At 36.4% G+C, this 23,460-nt stretch overlaps 2 protein-coding genes and 1 long non-coding RNA gene across 4 annotated transcripts in view; 1 reads left to right on the top strand and 2 right to left on the bottom strand.

Annotated features, from left to right (window-relative positions):
* Positions 1–23,460, top strand: part of LOC106179369 (uncharacterized) — a 119,636-nt gene that overhangs the window by 47,708 nt on the left and 48,468 nt on the right. The window lies entirely within an intron of this gene.
* On the bottom strand, positions 18,500–20,109 carry LOC106155603 (sarcoplasmic calcium-binding protein-like). Its single transcript, XM_013530503.2, has 2 exons — positions 19,828–20,109; positions 18,500–19,190 (listed from the first exon to the last, which is right to left on the bottom strand). The coding sequence occupies exons 1-2, from the start codon at positions 19,990–19,992 to the stop codon at positions 18,678–18,680; spliced, it is 678 nt and encodes a 225-aa protein (XP_013385957.2). The 5' UTR covers positions 19,993–20,109; the 3' UTR covers positions 18,500–18,677.
* Positions 21,223–23,201, bottom strand: LOC147761871 (uncharacterized). Its single transcript, XM_087014252.1, has 2 exons — positions 22,904–23,201; positions 21,223–21,976 (listed from the first exon to the last, which is right to left on the bottom strand). The coding sequence occupies exons 1-2, from the start codon at positions 22,919–22,921 to the stop codon at positions 21,500–21,502; spliced, it is 495 nt and encodes a 164-aa protein (XP_086870378.1). The 5' UTR covers positions 22,922–23,201; the 3' UTR covers positions 21,223–21,499.

The raw sequence follows: 23,460 nt of genomic DNA, 5'->3' as shown, positions 1-23,460 counted from the left end.
TAAACAGCTTTTATCCAAGTGCAGTGACGCATTTTAATTTGATCTGAAAACTAAATTCTTTATTTATTTATTTATTGTATTATTTTATTATTTTACTCTGTATATTTTTATAATTGGCTAAATAAACTCTTATCTTATCTTATCTTATAGGATGATGGAAGCGCTTATGACATCTCCTATGGCAACTTTATTCAACTGGAAGGGCCGTGCAAGAGGGGATGGCAGCAAAGAAAAACATGGTCTGTGCAAAAGCAGAATTGCCAGAGTCGTGCATGGTAAGTATGTGACTGCTGGTGAGTCAAAATAATTTTTCATGATGTAATATTTTCCCACTCTATCACCTCTCATGCCTTAATTTGATTGTAATAACACTGAAATTTATTTAAACATGTTTTAACTTTAACAGATGCTGCCAAAAAAAATGGTATCAAGGAAAGTGACGCAGAAAGAATCATGAAGACATGGTTGAAAAATGCCAGTGACAGGGAGGGAGGAAGGCAGCGAAGATTGTTGAAGAAGATTGTTATGTATTACATCCTTGTATTTGATCATATTTATTTACTTTTGTCTCTTTTTACACATATTAAAAAATTGAAATTACTGTTTTAATACAAAAATAAGATTCTTTTCCATGTTTGCACTACATGTATCAGTTGGTTTCTTAAATAGATCAGTTTATTCTTATTCTCATGATGTTGATCTCCATGCCAATCCTTTTACTTATGTTGAATTTACATGTAAACACTTCAGTTTAATAGGGATATGATGGACAATAACTTTCTACTTGTAATCACTTCATTGTGTTCTTTTCAGAAAAGGAAAGAGTCCAGGCTTTGCAAGAGACAATTGTATCATCATCCTCGGATTCAGACTGATGTTTTTTTTTTTTTTTTTTTTTTGGTCCTGAGTTGAAAGTATGTATCATGTTACATGCTTATTGAGAAATTAAATTTGGATACCTTAGTCAAGATTGACTATTAATTAAGGTTAGGGGATATCAATGGAACACAATGACTCCAGACTACTTCACTGTACTAGGAGGCACAGGACTATACTGTCACAATGGAACATGGTGACTCCAGAATAATTTTCAAGATGGTTAGATAACAACATGAATTTCATTTATTAAATTTTCTCCCGTAGATCACATTGTTCTCTGGATCTTTACATATTTTAGTGAATTTTTGAATCTGTAATGCTGCTTAATTACAGCCTTTCAACAATTTTGTATTTTGATCTGTTGGTGCCCCTGACGAGGCCTCCGGGCCGAAACAGCTGAAGGGACTTTTTAAATTAAAATGGAGAGAACAGACTAATTTGTTCAGGTCCTTGTCTTTCTTTACTACATGTAGCTCCCCATGGTCCGTCACCATGGGTAGAGCACTTTTCCATAGTGTATCAACTTTATTCTCCATTATATATATATATATATAGAGAGAGAGGACTATTATTGCTTGTCTGACACAGAGGAGGAAAATGACTCTCAAGGATTGCAAAATTCAAGGAAACCAAAAATAAATATGTGCATTTTCAAAGAAGGCAGCGAAGCAGTCAGATGTAAATACAAAGAGCATAAAATAATGATACAGTTTATCAATTCGGATACAATAATCAACATAGGATGCCACCCACTCTCAGCAGGTTGGCTGTTATGGATTACCATGCCTCTCGATCTTGTGTCATTGGTATATGCTTTTTCTATATTTTTGATTGGTTCATTCTTTAACGTTGTCCATTTAACCCAGAAACCCATAATCTGCATCTGACATTGGTAGTAAGGAAAAGTGTTCTATGGGCATATATTATTTTCCAGATGACAGTTATAGGTAATTTGCAACCTCCTACACAAACAAACCCAAATCACATTTGCTTTTTTTTTTTTTTTTTTTTTTTTTTTTTTTTTTTTTTTTTTTTTTTTTGTTTGAGAGAAAATAATACCTTGCAATATTGAAAAAATTTGTTTTCATTAATTCTCACTCTTCTGATGATCAATTTCTAATAAACTTGACACTTAAATAAAGACACGGACAGATTTTTATTGTTGTTAAGCTTCGTTTGCACAAATTTCAGAAATATTGGACTAGATTTGACAAAATTATTAACGTTTAACTATTTTAAGTCATTGAATTTTGCAGTGTTAATTTTCAGTGTAACAGTCAGTTTTCTCAATATATCATCCAAAGACAATACTTTTCATTACAGACAGTCAATTGATCAGCTTATCACATATTTTTATTGTTGTTAAGCATCATATGTACAAATTTCAGAAATATTAGACCAGATTTGACAAAATTATTAACATTTAACTATTTTAAGTCATTGAATTTGCCAGTCTTTTCAATGTAATTTTCAGTTCTTTCAGTTATATTGTTCTTTTTCCAGAGTACCCTTACCATGAAAAAGCAGGCAGTGAAAGACAGCACCAAGAGCAGCACTATGTCTTATCCATGTGTACAATACATGATATTTGGCAAGATTTAGGACATTGTCAGATATTGTGATAACAACAACCCCTTCCGGAAACCCATTGTAAGGAGTAATCTGCATCTGGCATTGGTAGTAAGGAGAAGTCTTGTTTGGGTATATATTTTTTTCCAGATGACATTTATAGGTAATTTTGCAACTTCTTACACAAACAACCTCAAATCATCACATTTGCTGTTTTCTTTCAGAGTAAATAATACATTGCAATACTGAAATATTTGTTTTGGTTAATTCCCACTCTTCTGATGATCAATTTCCCATTAACTTTACCATTACAAAAAGACACAGACAACTGATTAGCTTATCACAGATTTCTATTGTTGTTAAGCATCATTTGTACAAATTTCAAAAATATTGGACAAGATTTGACAAAATTATTTACGTTTAACTATTTTAAGTCATTGAATTTGCCAGTCTTTTCAATGTAATTTTCAGTTCTTTCAGTTATATTGTTCTTTTTCCAGAGTGCCCTTACCATGAAAAAGCAGGCAGTGAAAGACAGCACCAAAAGCAGCACTATGTCTTATACATGTGTACAATACATGATATTTGGCAAGATTTAGGACATTGTCAGATATTGTGATAACAACAACCCCTTCCAGAAACCCATTGTAAGGAGTAATCTGCATCTGGCATTGGTAGTAAGGAGAAGTCTTGTATGGGTATATATTGTTTTCCAGATGACAGTTAAAGGTAATTTGCAACTTCTTACACAAACAACCTCAAATCATCACATTTGCTGTTTTCTTTCAGAGTAAATAATACATTGCAATATTGAAATATTTGTTTTGATTAATTCTCACTCTTCTGATGATCAATTCCATTAACTTGACACTCAAAAAAAGACACAGACAACTGATCAGCTTATCACAGATTTCTATTGTTGTTAAGCATCATTTGTACAAATTTCAAAAATATTGGACAAGATTTGACAAAATTATTTACGTTTAACTATTTTAAGTCATTGAATTTGCCAGTCTTTTCAATGTAATTTTTAGTTTTCCCAAATATATTGTCCTAAAAAACACTTTTCATTAGTCACAGTCAACTGATCAGCTTATCACTGATTTTTATTGTTGTTAAGCATCATTTGTACAAAATTCAGAAATATTGGAACATTTTTGACAAAATTATTAGCGTTTAACTATTTTAAGTCCTGCGATTTCCCAGTCTTATCAATGTAATTTTTAGTTTTCCCAAATATATTGTCCTAAAAAACACTTTTCATTAGATACAGTCAACTGATCAGCTTATCACCTATTTTCATTGTTGTTAAGCATCATTTGTACAAATTTCAGAAATATTGGACCGGATTTGACAAAATTATTAACGTTTAACTATTTTAAGTTATTGAATTTTGCAGTGTTAATTTTCAGTGTAACATTCAGTTTTCTCAAATATATCATCCGAAGACAATACTTTTCATTAGTCACAGTCAATTAATCAGCTTATCACAGATTTTTATTGTTGTTAAGCTTCATTTGTACAAATTTCAGAAATATTGGACTAGATTTGACAAAATTATTAACGTTTAACTTTTTTAAGTCCTGCAATTTCCCAGTCTTTTCAATGTAATTTTTAGTTTTCCCAAATATATTGTCCTAAAAAACACTTTCCATTAGATACAGTCAACTGATCAGCTTCTCACAGATTTTTATTATGTACAGACACAGATGTGTCTGTACATATTGCCATCACCTGCGTCTGTCGTCGCCGTCGTTGCCGTTGCCGGCGCCGTGCACTTTCCTTGTAAACACGATAAGTGGAGGGCAGTTTTACTTTTTGGCTTTATATTTACAGAGCTGATGAATATTCATAAAACGCAGGTCAAGTTCGAAAATCAGCAAGATCGGGCCATTATTGTAGAAATTATGCTGTTTTTTTCACTTTTCAGCATATATGCAACACTGTAAACACATTTCAAGGAAAACCGATAGGCCTGTTGTCATGAAACTCACAGGAGTAATCGATCTTACTAAAGTGCAGGTCAAGTTCGAAAATCAGCGTGATCGGGCCACTATTTAAGTAGTTACGGTAATATGCCAAACAATTCGACCAAGATTAATTAATTAATTTCATGGAAATGTCAGTTTGGTCGAATTGATTAAAATACAGCAAATGGAAACCTTTGATATCGTCGGATTGTTAGGGGCATCTGCTAAAACGTCCATCTTTCCGGAAGTATTGCATTTTACCGGAAGTGTTACGCAAGATAAGCCGCAATTTTCGCCTAACATGTGTTTCAGGCATGTTTTATCCTCCTGAAATCTTATTTTGCAGTGTACTATATGTGCTAACATTACTTAACATTAAAAAAGACGACAATTATAATTTTTAATTATATATTTCCCTCACCTACGATCACTTTCATGATGCGCTTCACAAGTGGGACGAGTATTTCCCCGGAGACAGGTGTTGTAAACAAAGGCCGGTCACTTATATTTGAAACCGGTAGCTTTAGTGGACTTAAACTAGTTATGTGATCTATGTACGCCCTATTTGAATTTTAATATGACAACTGAAATCAACCGAATTGAAATTTTTTACCAGTCTGAGATCAGTTGTTTTCAACCCGCAAGGCTTGCTCAGCGTCGAAGCGTAGACGTACGTACTTCCGAAGAAAATTCAATCACCCGTATCAAAGAATACCAACTGGTACTCAAACGGAAATCAGTGTAACTTCAAATTACTATGAAGTATTTTATTTAAAAAGCATGTCATATAAAAACATATTGAGAAAAGGCAAATTACGGAGCATACATGTACCTGTGACGATAGACATACAGTATTTTGCTGGCATTCTTCCGATTTTCTTACTTATATACTCTCGCTGTGCACAAACCACGGTGCATATTGAAAACCCCACTGATACAACCCGAACGTAAAAAAAGCATTTACTTGCCATAATTTTCACAAAACAGGTGCATTTATAATTTGACGTCAGAATTGAGCACATGCAGAAATGAGAGACTGGTTTTATCTGGTCTGCTCCAGCATAGCGCAAACCACAAGTTAATGAAGATGGTCCCATTTTGGGGGAGGGGGTCACAGGAAAGGAGTTCGTCGTGGATTACGCTAAATATTATCAACATTTCATGCATCTGGGGAAATAGAAAGTGACTCACAGGTAACGTAAATACCCAGTGGAACTCTCTATGAAGCTCCCATTGGAGTTAAGGAAGACGTCATTTTTATTGTTGACAAGTCAGTTATCCATGTAGGTGAACAGCGACACGTGTTCGTCAGATTTTGACAGCGCGTGGTATTTGGCGCCAAGAAGTCTGGGCAGTCGATCCCGCTGATCTTCCGGTCGATTGTAGTAAATGTAAGATCTTGCGGTGTTGACTTCAAGAACGTTTCCCCATCTGCATATATATTTCAATCAAACTTGAAAATAAATTGCTTATTCTTTCCAAACTTTTTATTGCTAGCAAACGCGATATATGGTCTATATGAAGGTGTTTACGACGTTTTCTACCCGCTGTCGATATTTGGTTTCATCCAGAATAGACCTTTTTTTAACACCCCCCCTCCCCAGTTACGGGCGTGATGAATCAGTCAGCGAGGGCAAGTCTGCTTAATAGCAAAATTTGTATGTCTATAAGCACTATTATTGTCATCGGGGACAAAGGAAAAGACAGGTACGTCATGCTTCCAGATTAGATCTTCAATTAATTGTTTCTTCCTCATTGACGAGAGCTATTGAAAGGACAACAATTGACAAAGGGCCGAGGCATGCAGCATCTATTTCACTGGCTTGAAAATTTACCGAGTCTTGTCGACGATGTGGTCGAACAATCGGAACAAGAAAAAAATTCTGTCCCATGATTTTGACGTATGGACTAATTGTTTGAGCTCAGAAAAATTAATTTTATAAAATAATTTTTGTGGTCGGATTGACTGGGCCCGTCGAAATGCTTGGCACATTACCGTATGCTTTTTTTTCACTTTTCAGCATATATGCAACACTGTAAAAACAATATAAGAAAAACAGACTGGCCAATTGTCATTAAACTCACAGGAGTGGTCAATCCTGCTAAAACGCAGGTTGAGTTAAAAAATCAGCATAATCGGGCCATTATTTTAGAAGTTATGCTGTTTTTTCACATTTCCTCAGATTCAATTCTTAGACATGTTAACAGTTTCATTATTTTATTAATAAGTTACATAAAAGTGTTTGTTTGACATTTCCTGCATCTTTACAACATTGTTAGTTGATTATGTAAAAAAGATGGTAAACTTGTTATCGTGTATTGTGTAATTAAGTTTCAAAAATGGAAATAAACTCATATCATTGCAGTTTGTCAGATTCAATCATTCACTATGTTCAGAATTTCAGAATGGAAGAAATTGGACATTTAACACTGCTCTATTGATATTTTTCCCATCTCATCAATTTTCTTAGTTGATCATATAAAAATGGCAGTAAACTGTTAATTTTGTTTTATGTTAAAAATTGTTAAAAATGGAAAAAAAAATTTCAGAACAGTGCTGTCTTGTTTACATTTTGGCATTTTCAAGTTGTGACTTTGAAGTTCCATGGGCCTGAAGACCTTTGCTAGTCACAGTTTCTGAATATCCATGATACTAATATTTTATTATTAAAAATTGATGGTCATTATGCTGTTAAACATTATGTAATATTGCATCAAAATTTGAAAAAAAAACTATTTTGGGCACTGCTCCCATGATGACCATCTAAGAAAAACCATGTCACTTACTGTTCTCAAACAGTACAGTAAATATGTATACAGATGTGTCTGTACATATTACCATCACCTACGTCTGTCGTTGCTGTCGCCGGCGCCGGCGCTGTGCACTTTCATTATAAACACGATAAGTGGAAGGCAGTTTTACTTTTTGGCTGTTTGGTAATTCTTACTGCCAGTTAAACAGTTTTTTTGTGAAAATTTAATTTTTCACATATTGGCATTTTCAAGGTGTGACTTTGAAGTTCCACAGGCTTGAAGACCCATGCTATTCACATTTTCTGAAAATCCATGATACGTATATTTTATTATTGAAAATTGACGGTCATTAGGCTGTTAACCATTATGTAATATTGCATCAGAATAGAAGAAAACACAATTTTGGGTGCTGCTGCCATGATGACCATTATGGGAAAACCATGTTACTTATAATTGCCAAACTTTCAAAAAAGAAATACAGGACTAAAATGCAGCCTGAGTTGGAAAAGCAGTCTAATTGGCTTCTTTTTCTGGAAGTTATACATTTTCAAAGTGTGAACTTGAACTTCCATGGGCCTGAAGCCTGATGCTTGTTACACATTTTACTTACATTGGTATTACCTGTTGAGCATAATTAAAATTTGATGTTGAATTTGCAGTTTAACATAATGAACTTTTGCATCAGAATTAACAGTAGCCTATTTTGTGCATAGTTATTTCCTGTTTTTTGTCTGTACATTTGACAGCTTTGCTGCCTTGTTGTTGTTAAGCATCATTTGAACAGATTTCAGAAAAATTGGACAAGATTTGACAAAATTATTAATGTTTAACTAATGTTTAAATATGGACTTTGCCAGTGATTTCAGTGTTATTTTCAGTTTTTCTCAGTTATATTGTTCTTTTTCCAGAGTACCCTTTCCATACTCTACCTGTCTGTGGATGGCTAATTCCTACTGAAAAAGCAGGTTTTAACAACAACAGTTGCAGATTATTTTTCTTATGATACTTTCAAAATGAGGTAATTTTGTGTTCTTGATGGTATTCAGCAATTATTTTTTCATTTTTAGATTATTTAGTACTTACTCATTACTGTTTTGTTCAGTCCATGGTATCATCCTATATCCGTACCCAGTTTTTTCACTGTTGGTTTTATTATTGTCCATGTCTCTGAGGTATATATTATATATATTGGTGTTGACCAGATGTAACATTAAATGATACACAACCTTAGATGCAATAATAAATTAGGCCTAAAGGCAAAATAAACACCAAATTTTAAATTAGCACAACAAGTAATACATATATTAAGGATATGTAACTAGCATAGACCTCAGGAACATGAGAGTTCAAAAATTTGAAGACAAAAGATAAAGTGTTTTTCCACCAATGGTGTTATCACCGAAAGTGAATGGTGACAAAAGACACAGGTGACAACTATGTGATTGTAGTGACACCTGTATCTGTACATATCAAAAAATTAATGCACAAATAACTAGAAAAGCACTCCAAGAGCGCAGACCTCTGCCAAGGCAGCAAAGTCTCCATTCAATGCCGTTTCACCCCTAAATTTTCGATATTTTTGATTATTGATTGATTATTGATCTGGATCACCACCAAAAACTAATCATCTGTTCCTTGGCCCACTTTGAGAGTTCTTGAAAATTTCATCAAAATCAGTCCATAACTTATTGAGTTATGTTGATGACAGACAGAAAGACAGACAAACAAACAGAGGTGAAAACATACGGTAAAGTCTTGAAAATTTCGTCGTTCTTGAAAACTTCGTCGGCAGACGATTTTCCGCCGAGGTAATTTTTTTCCCTTTGAAAACTTCGTCGACCTTGAAAATGAGGTACTTGATAATTTTTGAAAAGTTCGTCGTTGTCCAGCTCAAACATGAAGGTAATGCGTCAGTTGATTCAAGACAATGATACGATCAGGATATCATTGCCGATAACACTCTCAATGGGAGATAGGAACAATGGTGCGCCCCTACGAGCGGTTACTCACAATATAGGTGGTTAAGATGTGAATTCCCGTTCTTAATTGCGGGAACGTCGGCCTTTTGTCTAATTTCTACACCTGGCTCAAGGTGCGTTATCAAGCCGGCAAATAGAAGTCACAGGTCGCGGCTTTATCATTCGTAACGACGTTATTGTTATCGGCGGCTGTCCTAAATGAGGAAGACACATGAAAAAAGCAAGATATTATCTCGAAGGGAAATGTACCCGTCACTTCTATTCATGCCCATGTTCAATTTGGGACCATTTAACGATTACCTGGCTCGTCGTGGGGATCGTTCGCAATGCGAATGAGGCAAGATGTCAATTTTCATATCTTCAGAGGAGAATATTTCGCGTAATATCGTCAACAGATTTTATATTTGAAGTGGACTCCGTTCGCGTAAGACCATCAGCGGGAGATCGTTTGCGATTACAGAGAGACGAACAGGCAATCTTCATATCTTCACCGGGAGATCGTTCGCGGTGAAAGCGAAAATAAATTGCATTTTTCATATTAGTCCAAGGGAACTTCGTTCGTGAAAGATCGTCAACAGGAGATCATTATTATAACCCCCCTCCCCCCTTCTCCCGCTCACGGCATATATTCATCGGAATTGAATTTTATAAATAACATGTATTTTTCATTTTATCTTTAACCCCCCCCCCCCTTCTCCTGCTCACGGCATATATCCATCGGAGAATCTTTCACGTAAGATCGTCAGAGGGAGATCGTTCGCGATCCGAGCGAGACGAAAAGGCAATTTTCATTTCATCATTGGGAGATCGTTCGCGATGTAAGCAAGAATGAAATGCAATTTTCAAAGTAGCTCAAGGAACTTAATTTGCAAAAGATATTCAGCGGGAGATCATTATTCTAACCCTCCCCTTTGAATTTTATAAATAATATATATTTTTCATTTTATCTTAAACCCCTCCTTCCCCGCTCATGGCATATCTTCGGCGGAGAATCGTTCGTGTAAGATGATCATCGTTAGATCGTTTGCGATGTAAGCAAGAATGAAATGCAATTTTTATATTAGTTCAAGGGATTTAGGGAACTTCGTTCGCGGAAGATCGTCAGTGGGAGATCATTATTTAACTCCCCCCTCCCCCAAACACATACACTTTGGATTTAAAAAAAATCATTTTCATTTTTTCTTTAATCAGCCCCTCCTCCCCCGCTCACGGTATATCTTCGGCGGAGAATCGTTCGCGTAATATCCCCAGGACTTTGTTCGCGTAAGATCATATCAGAGGGAGATCGTTCGCGATCCTAGCATGACGTAAAGGCATTTTTCATATCATCGTCGGGAGATTGTTCGCGATGTAAGCAATAATAAAATGCAGGAACAAAGTTTGCGAACGATCGTCAGCAGGAGATCATTATTTTAATACCCCTTCCCCTTTGAATATTATAAAAATTAAAATGATATATAATTAAAATTTTATCTTGAAACCCCTTCCCCGCCTACGGCATACATGTATCTTCGGCGAAGAATCGTTTGCGTAATATCGCCAGGACTTAGCGTAAGATCGTCAGAGGGAGATCGTTCGCGATGTAACAGTAAGCAATAATAAAATGCAGTTTTCATATTATTTCAAGGAACTTAAATTGCGTAAGATCGTCAGCGGGAACAATTATTTGAACTCCCTGTAAATTTTTAGGAAGTTACAGATGGTAATTTGACGCCTAACACTCAATCCTGGGAAAAGCCCTGCCCGCAACAAACGTTGCCAAGTGCGTATGTCGCGTCCAGGGTTATTGATGCAAGGAGGCAATTAGGCTTATCTTGGTCGTTCTCCTCTATCAGGAGGTATATTTCTTACCGGGTACAGTAAGTATAACCATAGAACTTCTATGGTATAACTTATAATCGAGATGCAGTAATAAATAGATTATTATTTACCGCCAGAAACGACTAAGGAAGTAGTAGTAATAAATATCCCACAATATATGAGGGTCAAAGATAACAGCCGCTAAGGATAAGAGCCCAAAGGCCGGATTTTTGAAAATTTCGTCATACCCAGGAGTCGGGGAGAGGTAATTTTGAAAAATTAGTCGAATTTACACAATTAAAAATATTAATTAATTTTTAAGCGACGAAATTTTCAAGACTTTACCGTAACCTCCTTGGTGGAGGTAATTACATAAATGAATTTATATATCAGTCTAGATGTATTCAAATCATTAATTTTGTTTTTCAGATTGTAGAGGATTTGTATTACCTGTCTGCAACTGAGGATGAAAATGGTTCTCAAAGATTGCAAAATGTAAGGAAATTCAAAAATTATAGTTTTTCTACCATGTTCCAATTGTAAAACCACTAGAATTTTGTGGATAGTTCAAGTGAAAAAGAAAAGGAAATGTAGGTGAAAATTGTAAGGGCATTTAAGTTTTAATTACAATTATTCTAAATTGCTTCATGGTTCAAACAACAGTATGTAATATCAACAAACGTAAACATACCTAAACTTCAAAGGCATGCAAACTTTGTTAAGAAATAGCGTTCAGAAAAATAAAAGTGTGTTAGTTTTTCTGACTAACAAAATAATATAAATGCAAAATTTGTAAAGTTAATGATGAATTCATACATAACTGACTAAAAAAGTTTATATAATCACTGTCAGGTTGAAATGGAAACATTTTGTTTTTCATTTTTCAGGCAATTGAGAAGTTGGCAAGCACGACTGCACCAAATTCTTTGACAGCGAATATAAAAACCCAGATTAAGTTCAACTTAATTAATGCATTATAATTATGATAATTGCTGTTTTGGTGGAATAGTAGTATTTATTACATTTTTGAGTTGTTTACAAAGTATTTGTTGGAAAGTATGGATCTCGTATAATTTGTTATCCCTTGACAATATTCTAAGTATTTTTATAAGCTTCATGACTTTTATTGCCAGAAAAGTCCATTCTGGTGGACTTTATTATTTAATAAAGGTGGCTGCCATGAGCTCAATGAAGAATGCAGAAAAGGGTAACATCGTATTCCATTTAAAATTTCAATCAGTCCCATCAACTGGCTTACGTAATCAGGAATCTATATAAAGTAAAGTCATCCTTTCAGACCAAATATTTTCATTTGTCAGTTTATACTAATGATAACTATATGAGTTTGGCAAATTACCTAAAAAGTAACCATCACGATAGTAAGACTTAAATCTTTATTCCTGGCAAGTGAATTGTGCAGAAATTTAAAATTGTTCTGTTGATGTATTTTTTTTTTTTTTTTTTTTTTTTTTTTTTTTTTTTTTGAATAGAGGCCTGTCCATATACTGTAATACTGTACTTGAGATTTTCTAATTTTTGTAGTGCATTATTCTTTAGAAATGAAGATATACTAATTTTTAGATACTAGTGAAAGAGTATTTCTTGTTTCTGAGTTCGTACATGCAGTGATACAGGATGTTCTTTGGGGAAAAATGTATGTTGAATTGTTGCTCTTTTTTTCTTTAATCTTTTTCCTTTCACTTAACTTTTTAGAAAAAAAAACTTTAATAAATGTTATGAAAAAATGGAATCATATCAATAAGTACATTTTCCAATTAAAAATATACAAATTTAAAAATTCTGATTACCTCCAAGTTAATGGATTATGCTTTCTTTTATGACATGCTTTACTTAAAGATCATTTGTATAATTAAATAGTATTTTTGATGATAACAGACAACTGCATGGTTTTCCGTAGATTTGTGCTATGTGTCTGCTCCAATAAGTTTACTTCAAATAATATTAAATACTTTCAAACAATTTTCTTATTTCATTTTTTTCTTGGTGTGAGGAGCCTTTTTATATAAATTGTTATTATTGTTTTTCAAATTTGCTTACAGTACATTTAAATGACCCCAAAAATGTCAGTTGTTAGTCTTCCTGTAAAATTTCCACTGTAACTTCTCTTACAAGCATTTATTTTAGACACAGTTACAACATTGTATCAGTGTTTGGTCATTTTTGCTCATTTTTATTTATTTCCTAGTTTTTCCCTTTCGTTTTTGATCTTTTCCTTACGTCATCCCGATTACTCACTGCATAGGTCAAGGCACGCCTACTAAAGCTGCTAAACGATAGTTAATTACCCCCTAACAGCTTCAGTCGGCGTTACAGACATCAGAGCTGAAAGCAATTTAGCGAGTAACCCCTCGGAGATGTGCCGAGCCTGCGAGATCGATCTAGGTATGGGAACGGGTTTTAGGAATATGTAGTTACCGAGCGTCGACGAATAAATCAGAATCGTGGAATCTTTGAATTGCGTTATGCGCTAAACAAGTCGAACACGTATTGCCTTATTTCGGGACTACGCTTGCATGCGAAATTTAAATATATATTTGAATTGGGATGTTCATACCATATGTATAAAAAGGTTCATTACACACTGTAGAATTAAGTTCTCCCTCTACTGTTTTACACCCTCCCCCCTCCCCCGTTCAAGACAAAATCCTGGACTTCCAATGTTTATAACCACGTTAACTATCGAACAGCTTTGTTTTAAGATGACATGAGGAGTGTCTTCTCTCTTTGTCGACGAAGATTCTACTGTGTTTTGAATAAGGCTGGCGGTAACTGGTGCTTCACGACAATCATAAATTTTTAACCACGTTCGGTTTTTGTTTGTGTTGCACCAGAATTGACACAAAAAGTACAAGTACACTTTCAGTTGAAAAACCAAAATAAAAACAATTGGTAATTTATTGCATTTGGATTGTGTGGAAAATAAAAACTGTAACCTTCCTTGAGTTTGACTTTCTTGATCATTTTTCACAATTTCTTTATAATTTGCGTAATCTTCTTATCTAAAACTTATTTTCGAACTGGTCATTCAGTAAGGAAGATTTTTATCTAATGAAAGTTATGGAAATTTTCTAGCAGTTAAATACCACATCTTCACCGCGATCTAACGTTAAACATAATTTCTCTCTCTCTTTCAAAATCAACAAAGTCACAGACAAAATTATGGCACGCTAAACCGGAAAAAAATCAAGACGGGAAATTTTTAGATTTGCCATTTGTAAGCCGTTGGCATGAAACCAAGGGTCTCCAATAATGGTCAAAACTGAGAACTGTTTAGTTTTCGTGCAAGTCTTTTCCAGATAAACATGACCTGCTTACGGACGACATGGAAAAATGATTTAAAAAATTTCCTTCACTTTTATCTTGTTTCCATATTTCTATGTATCCTCTGACGTCAGAATGTTATGTTATTTCTACATTACATGAAACCATAATTGTGCGTTTGTATTTTGTTTAAAGTACTGTTAAGGTTATATTTATCTTGACATTTTCATACTGAAATCAACCATGCTCGTTGTTATATGGTAAATAAAATGGCGTAACGTCTCAAGAAATGAATAAATAAATAAATATTGTACATAGTCCAAGCGTGGAAATTCTCTGCCCTCTTTAGTCACGATTTTACCTGAGACCACGCCCTTTGCCTTGTGGCATTTTCTGCATGATTCCAATGAATTTTATTTGGTGTCCATGCAATCGATTCGAATTCAAGTGAAGTCCGTCGCATTCAATTTTTGAATTATAATAGATGTAATAAGAAGTCAAAAACGAACAATTCCTTTAAGGACAATTAGTTTGAATTTAACAAACACACCTTTTATATGTCCCTCATACATATACAATAGACGTGTAAAACTACCATCTCTGTCATTTATTGTTATTAAACTCATCACGCACTTCTGTCAGTAGCAGGAGATACATCTTTAATTATGTACATCATATTACCTTACGGAAATATAATAGAAATAGAGCATTACGTTCATAAATTGCTTGTTGGAAAAAATTCAAAATACAGAACAAATCTGCACAAACTTGTAGAGAATTTGACTAATATCACGGATTGTTTTATTGGGCAGTCGGGAGGAGGGGGGTCTGGGGTCGGTTCGGGCCGTTTTTGGCTACGATTCGATAAAATGTAAGCATCGGTGGTTCAGTGGTAGAATGCTCGCCTGCCACGCGGGCGGCCTACCCTCTACCAGGGCGAGTGATAGATTTCTTACAGATATTCACAGACATGTCTCTAGCTAGATAGATGGTCATTTATCCTCTGACATGTTGAGAAATCTCAAGGCTGATTACATGGCTGATAGTTGCAATTTAATTAATAATTTTTTTTATCTGCGGCACAGCTAATCGGGTCGATTAATTTCAAAGTTATAACGTTTCGCAATCCTAAGCGAGACTCAGTTTTTTTTTTTTTTTTTTTTTTTTTTTTTTTTTTTTTTTTTTTTTTTTGACTGGACAAAAGAAATATATATACAAGTACAAAAAGAAAACAGAGAACAGGTGAAAAAAGACCAAGCTCCGTTCTCAATAAAACTATGGTTTTCGGGGTTTTACGTCCGCTAAAAGGCAAGTGCAAAACGCCAACTGTAAGAGAAACAGCGAATAAGTTTACATTGACGGGTATCTAATTTTTTTCTGTCGGAAGACGGTCAAAATGGAGGATGGATCAACAAAGATAATTTGGAAGACTGTCAGAAAATATTTCTAGCTCCGCCCCTGGTACTGGATAGGTTTACTAGTATGTGCTTGTCAACTGGGAGACGGGAGCAGGATGGAACTTCCGCACACAAGGGTTGGCTGGAACAAATGTTATGTTGTGGGCTACGCCCTGTACGAGTATATATATATGTGTCGCCCACGCACTAACAGAAACCGGCGATCTGATCTGAAACCAGGGACGTTGGCAGGCTGTTATGGTCATGTGGCTGTGACTGGACAAAGAAAATTACTGGACTTTAACAACTTGTTCGTTGTGGCAAATTTCAAAGCTCGTCTGGTATTTTAGAGTACACGTCATAATCTGTGACTACTCTTACTTTTTAAAACCTATCCTTTTTATGGAATTCTATTTTTTCATCATACCAGGGGCCATCAGCTATATATGCTACGAAACTACGGCGATTCGCCCGCCTCTTCGACCTAAACGGGGACGGCATAGTGAGCAAAGCTGAAGTCGTCGGGGAGACGTTGCAGGAAGCAAACAGCGCTTTTGACAAGGGAACGGCTGCCGAAGTTGCCGACACTGTAACCGAGGCATGGAAAGCCGTGTTCGCTGTTCCCGAGGAAGGACTGAGGATCGATTCTGCTGATCTCGTAAAGAGAGCCGGTAAATTATGCAGCAGTGAAGACAGGAAGAGGGTACTCAGAATTTGGGCGAGAAGCGTCTTTGAAGAGTCCGACTCTGACCACAACATTGAGCTTAGTTCAGCAGAATACCGGCTGACTTTTGGCATGTTCCACGTTCCCCCGACTGTCCTCAAGGCGTCTTTCACCGGAGCTGATGCAAACGTGAACGGCAAAGTGGAAAAGGTTGAATTTGTCAGTGCAGTTTTAGACTATTTCTGCAATAAGTCTAAAGATTCTCCATTCTTCGGGCTGTAGGTAAAATGAAATTATAAAATCGGACTTGGCCTGCTTCTGCGCTTAAGAAATTTCAACAGGCAGAGATCGGATTCGTTTTTACAACATGGATATGGACTTTTTTACCGATGATATACGTTAGTGTTTTGCCTACTACTACAGTTACTAGTAATAAGAAACTACTTGTTAATGTTAGTAAATAGCCTATACGTTGAAAAAATCTCTCAGTAATAAAATCTGTCTAGCAGATATATTACTTTGTTGTTCTCTAGTAACATTGAATTTTTCCCCCAGTCAAATAAATTAAATTAAATTAATCAAGGTCCAGGTGAGCAACTGTGTGATGGAAACTGATTAATTAAGATTAATATTCACTACGTGGATATGGGCTCTATTTACCGATGGTATTTCTTAGTTATAAGAAACTACTTGTTAATGCAGTTTTTACAAAACAAAACTTGTTCAGTAAATCGCCTATACGTTGAAAAAATCCCTCTAGCAGATATAAATGTATTTATTTTGTTATCTTGTAACATTAAATTTCTTTCCCCCAGTCGAATTAAATAAAGAAAATTAAGGTCCTGAGCAACTATTGTGGAAACTGACTTGAAAGGCCACTCACTCCATGGGATATTCCCATCAAAATGTACTCTAGAAGTCGTCTTCATGCGTTCGAAAATCCCCACAGTCATATTCATGCCCTGTAAAACTTTTACATCCCAATTAAGACTCTTAAGACAATGAAAACCGTTGATAAAAGTTTATCTGAAGAGTAACTGGTGCTGGTTATCATCTTGTCAGCCTTCTTGGGTAGCCATTGCCACCATGCAATTAAAAAAACGTGATAACTATTAAATACTTTATTCTTTAATGCATACAATATTTTTCTCTTTCCCGATAGAGGGCAGCCCAGTTCTCATATTTATATTCCATAAATGATAATTAACAGACCGACAGCAGTGCCATTCTTCGTCTCTGGCCTTTTACCTTTTGCTCATATTTCATTTGCCGTCCATTTTTCTTTCATAATGGCCTAAAATGACAGGAGACAAGAGTATACAACTAGTCCACCCATCCTACGCCCCTTTGGACAAGCGGGAGTCCCTGTACAGTGCTCTTGGTCCACGATACCAGGCGAGAGACATCACTCGTAGTGTTTTGAATTTAATTATATTATTTACGGGTTTTTACCATCATATAACAACTTAGAAACAATGCACAACGCAGGTAAAATACCGACATTTCTATCGTTAATTCATCCAATTGAATTAAATGTTTTATTTGCGGTTGTTTTACATCATATATCTCCCTAGACACCATCCACAACATGGGGAGTCATTTTTACCAAAAATTACCAATTTTGTATCTACAACAAGTGGCACTGTCATAATCCACGTCTGCGGGGGTTCAACTAAGGCAGCATGGATGAGTAGCCAACCGACAACCAGTAATGCCCGCCAGCGGCCGCTTCATCCCTGACTTATTTTTTATTTAAAACATGCGAAGGAGACAAAGGCGGGAGACCCGATTTATTTTTAGATAAATAAAAAAAATAAGTAAAATAGCTCGAGGCCACAGTTTTAAAGGTAACCTTTTTAGAACCGCGCAATACAAGACAGCACTGGAATATTTGCGTACTGGACAGCAGTCCACTAATAAACATTATGAAAAGACATTATGAGAGAATAGATAACAAGTAAATAGAAAATGGATAAAAGGGGAGCTCGGTGTATTTACGTATTTATAATACACACAGTCACAATTTCAAAAGTCAAGTTTAGATAGGCGATTTTATGGGCTGCGGTCGTACAATTAAAGTTTATCTTAATATTCTAACGTTTTGAAAACTGAGGGCAACTTCTACACAGTAACTGAATGAATCGGGTTATGAAAGAATGAAAGTATGAAAGATCGGGTTAAACAGGTACATATAACAAAGTAAAAAACATTTTTGAGACATTTATTTAAAGGTGATTTTTTTTTACGAAAGTAGACCATTTTGATGTGTTACTTGAAATTTCCGTTAAATGTTCTGTTGAGAACTACTAGAAAGTAGTTGTTTCTACCGTCTAGAAGCAGGCTATACAGCCTTCCGTATATCATCCGTTTAAACTGAAACCTACTACCCGAACAAAGGGGAATCCTGCGATTTATTACAAAAATAATCTACAACTGCATCCACAAATTCCTCCTTTTCGACTGAGCCATTTTTGTTTCTATCCGCGGCGACAAAGGATGCTGCGAGACCAGCAGGGGGAACATGGAGCATCCTAAACGAGAGCCCGTGCTCTGATCGACTAAGTTCGGCGTTGTGGTTAGTGTCGGCCTCTTCAAAGACGTTTCTTGCCCATATTCTGAGTTCCCTCTTCCTGTCTTCATTGCCACATACCATGTCGGCTGTCTTTACAATATCATCGGAACTGATCGTCAGTCCATTTTCAGGCATGCCGAACACGGCCTTCCATGCCTCGGCTACAGTGTCGGCCACTTCGGCAGCCGTTTCCGTGTCTAGTGAGTTCTTTGCTTCCTCTACTGTCTTTCCAACGACTTCGTCTTTGGTCACTACGCCGTTGCCGTCAAGGTCAAAGTTGCGGGCGAATCTACGTAGTTTCCTAGGCCATACATCTGATGGCGCCTGGTATGATAAAAAAGTTAATTAATTTGATAATACAGCGGGCTTAAAAAGTGGCTGAAATGAACCATTGAAAAAGATAATAACTCGTTTTCCTGTCATTCTCTGGTCATTTCTGAACTGAAATTACCATATTGAGCATTTTTATAAAGCAGAGTAACTAGCGGTGTTAAGAATTTCGAATAGTAAAAATTTCCCATTGCACTTGTCACCGATCTCTTCAAACTTTAGATTTTAAGCAACTGCTGTATTAACATCATAAGTCTAAAAGTGTTTTTCATATGTATAAGATGCCTTCCAGTTCGTGAATTTTTAACAATCGTCTAAGTGATTTGTAGAAAATCACGACCACAAGCCCAAACCTGTCAGCCGGAATAATTTAGTGACTCGATGCGACGCTCGTCAAGGACACTAACTCTACCAACTAATGCGCCAAGTCTAACATTGGACAAATAACGTTTTATTCGTCCAAGGTCTAATAGATCAAACAACAGATGACTTCAATCACCAGGATTTAGCCGATCATAGAGGGACGTATTAAGAAACACGGTGTATACAAGGCAACATTTAACTAACGAAAGTATATTGATTTAGTCGGCAATAGAACTGAGATTTGGACGCTGTTAACCATATGACTTACCATTCTTTGGCCAAACAGCTTCTCGTCGAGAAGATCTTTAAATTCTCTCGTAAGGATATCGTCATACAGAGAGCCAAGCTCTCGAGTCAGCCTCGGTTTTGCCTCCGTAAAGAACAGGAAAGTGCCCAATGCCAGCAGGAGAAGAAACGGCTTGAAGTTGGCCATCTTTCTGGATTGCTTTACTGGTAACTGCTTGGTTTACCCGCTATGTGGTGGAAAGGAACAAACTGGAACGTCCGCACACAAGGGTAGACGAGACCAAATGTTGCGGTGTAAACGATGGAAGATCACTTTAATACCCATCGATGTCATGCTAGAAAAAATATTTTTGGAAGATGAAAATTAGAGATGTCTCTTACTTGACGTCGCTGTTATTACCCACGTTGCCCCCGAGCAAATGTCAGTCCCACTTTTATTGTCCCACTTATTTTGAGTGTTATAATTTTGACAATCCTTAAAAAATGACGCACGAACTGACACCCACAAATGTGAGAGTCGTGCAGTTGGGGTCAGTTATTATTTTCATAGGTATTATTTACTGTTTTTTCACAATTGAAATTCATGAGTGCCCTCCGGCTATTATTTTACTGTTGAAAATCTAAGGTAATCCTCATGTTTTCACAGTTGTGTCACGCGTGTAACACATACATTAAGTCAGCTGCGGATAGAGGTCGTGCAAGGTAAGGGGTAGTGATCCATACACTTAGGGTGCTTTCCCAACGAAACTATCGTTCTACGTATATAGAAACAATTCTGCAGGTACTCGTTGAGGAGGTGATCAACTGTCATGTGCACTTCGTTTTTGGTGCTACCGAAAGCGCACAGAAGTTCTAACTTAAAATCAACCCCTAGGTACCCAAGGAGGCGTGTCATTCAGTTAATCTGATTGCATTCAGCAAGAGTCCCCGCAGGGTTGGATCCATCTAAGTAGAAAGTTAGATATATTGAGAATGCGCGCTTTAATATTTGAAGAAGCAGTAGAATGTTATGAGTTATAAAATATCCCAAGGTAGATAATAATAATAATAACAATAATAATAATAATAATAATAATAATAAACTTTATTTAAAGAGGGTAAAACATGTTAAGTGCGCACACTTATCTTACACATGACCCTCAGATAACAAGCAGTAAACTTTCATCTCCCAAACACACTAAACATTTCAGCAAGTTCCCCCTCATCTTTTTAAAAATATTTCGAGGTGACTGTAATGAAAAAGACATCCAAGAAGTCTTGAAGCCAAAAACATTTGTTCCGTGATGGAAACCAAGTTTTTTACTATTTCCAAACTTATTATGGAAACTGAGACACAGCTGCTATTACACAATAAATTCGGGCTAAGGCTTTGACTTGTTTTATTGGACGGTGTTAACATAATAATGGAACAGAAACATTTTAGAATAACTTTATTAAGATGAATTTTCTCAGCCGGTTGGCGACTCGTTGTAAGTACGTGTACTCAAAATCTGAATTACATGTTCTTGTAAGAACTACTTAGAAGTAAGTATTTTTGTCCTCGCAGTGATAACTGGGCTATATACATGTAGTCTTACTGTTCATATACGGTAAGATCACAATTAATTGTCATGTTGTGGTAAGTAATTGGATAGATTTTTTCTTTTAAATCTCTCATGTCCAAGAGAAAGGTGAGGCCTGATTTTATTTTTTACCTACAGCCCAAACAGTGCAGAATCCTGTGATTTATTACAGAAATATCCTACAATTGCATTGACAAATTCGATCTTTTCGAGTTCGTCATTGTTGTTAAAATCAGTTCCATCGAAGGATGCTGCAATAGCGGCCTGGGGAACATGAAAGAAAATCTTAAAGGTGAACTCGTGTTCCGCTGCACTCAGCTTACAGTCGTGGTTTGTGTCGACCACTTGGAAGACGCTTCGTGCCCACATTCTCAGCTTCCTCTTCCTGAGATCACTGCTGTACTGTCGTGCCCCCGGCATAGCGAACACTGTGCTCCATGCCTCGGCCTCAACGTCGGCGACTTCTGCGGCCATTTTCCCGTCAAGGGCGTCTCCCGCTTCCTCTACGGTCTTTTGAACGACTTCGTCTTTGGTAACTACGCCGTCCCCGTCAAGGTCGAAAAGGCGGCCGAATCGACGTAGTTTCCTAACCCATACCGCTGGTGGAGCCTGGTATGATAAAAAATTAATTTAATTTATATGATAAATGAACAGGTTTAAAAAGTGGCTGAAAGCAACAACGGACAAAAAACAACGTGTTTGTCAGATAATTTCTGAAATAGGATAGCCGTAAGGAACATTTTATTGTGGTCTAGTGATTTTTTTGTCATTGACAATTTATTTTAGTTGCTTCAGTCTCGTGTCACTCCTGATGATGATGAAATAAAACAAAATAGAGCAATCATTCTTTGAAAAACACCACAGCAATACATACAGGAAAACGAAATGTCCAAGAAGTACCTCATCCAAGTAGTCAATAAAGTGACATATTGTCATACTCATAAAGTGATGAATTTTGCAATTATCACCGATACTTAGTACATGTATGTCCAGATGACCATAACAACTTGGGCTTACTGCACCACCACCAAAAAGTACTAAGCCTCATAATTAATTATCATGTCTAAAACTTCGACTTGAACAATTGTCAACAACTGTCTAATTGATTTAAATTAAATACATGCATTTAAGCTGTGAACAACTCGCACAGGACCACGTCCATAATGGCAAGGGACTTGATGCCACGCTTGACCAAGGAGTTATATATAAGCAGGAGACGCAACACTTGAGGGTGGTGCCCGTTTGCCGCTCTCTGATTGGTCGAAATGTATAGAGTGCTGAGTACAATGGGAGGCAAGGAGTGTAACGCCCACGCAAAATTATCCTGGCACAGGACATCCTCGAACGGAAAACATGCCTTGATTATCTCGTAAAACTTCTGGGCTTGACCAAGAAAAAATGGTTATGTCTCCCTTAAATGAACCTACGCGCAAGATAGGTCTTAAATACCCTCTACCAGGGCGAGTGATAGATTTTTTACAGATATTCACAGATATGTCTCTAGCTAGATAGATGGTCATTTAGGGATCAACTCACCCTGTTGAGGAATCCCATGTGGAAACAATTATCTCTGCGCGCGCGCCAAAGGCTTTGTACTTGCTCTGCATGAGCTGAGCTTCACAACGATGTGATAACTGCTTGTTACGCAACCAGTCTAAGGCTTTTTTATCTGTCACAGAAGAGCAAGTGATTGAAGTCAGAGTAATTAACTGTCTTGATTGCTGTCACACAGACTTAGACTGGACCTGCTAAGTGGCAGTGCCTGAGCAGTTATGCAAACAATTATCAGCCATGTAATCAGCCTTGAGATTTCTCAACAGGGTGAGTTGAGCCCTAAGTGGGTTCGATTCCCGGCCGATGCAAGTCTATTTTTATACTGATCTCTACCAGAAAAAGTAAACCATGCGCGCGAATCACAAAACGTATTCTCTTCATCAGCAACTTCCCCAAGAATAAGACTTCAGGACACGACATCTCAATACAGTTCAGTAAATTTTCTTTGCTTTGTCTATAAAATTAAGCGTAAAAAGTTTTATGTTTGAGGGCGTTTGTCTTACTTGCTTTTCTGACTTATTAACTTAATCCATTTGTCT

The sequence above is a fragment of the Lingula anatina genome, chromosome 5 (genome assembly GCF_051362555.1).
Source record: "Lingula anatina isolate TDL-2025a chromosome 5, LinAna3.0, whole genome shotgun sequence".
In the NCBI taxonomy this organism is placed as follows: domain Eukaryota; kingdom Metazoa; phylum Brachiopoda; class Lingulata; order Lingulida; family Lingulidae; genus Lingula; species Lingula anatina.
Note: the sequence above shows the minus strand (reverse complement) of the source record. Positions and strands in the feature narration are given on the sequence as shown.

Coding starts and splice junctions, on each gene's coding strand:
- LOC106155603 (XM_013530503.2), bottom strand. CDS start 19,992: ATGGCCAACTTCAAGCCGTTTCTTCTCCTGCTGGCATTGGGCACTTTC. Junction 19,191..19,827: donor AGCTGTTTGGCCAAAGAATG/GTAAGTCATATG, acceptor TTATCATACCAG/GCGCCATCAGATGTATGGCC.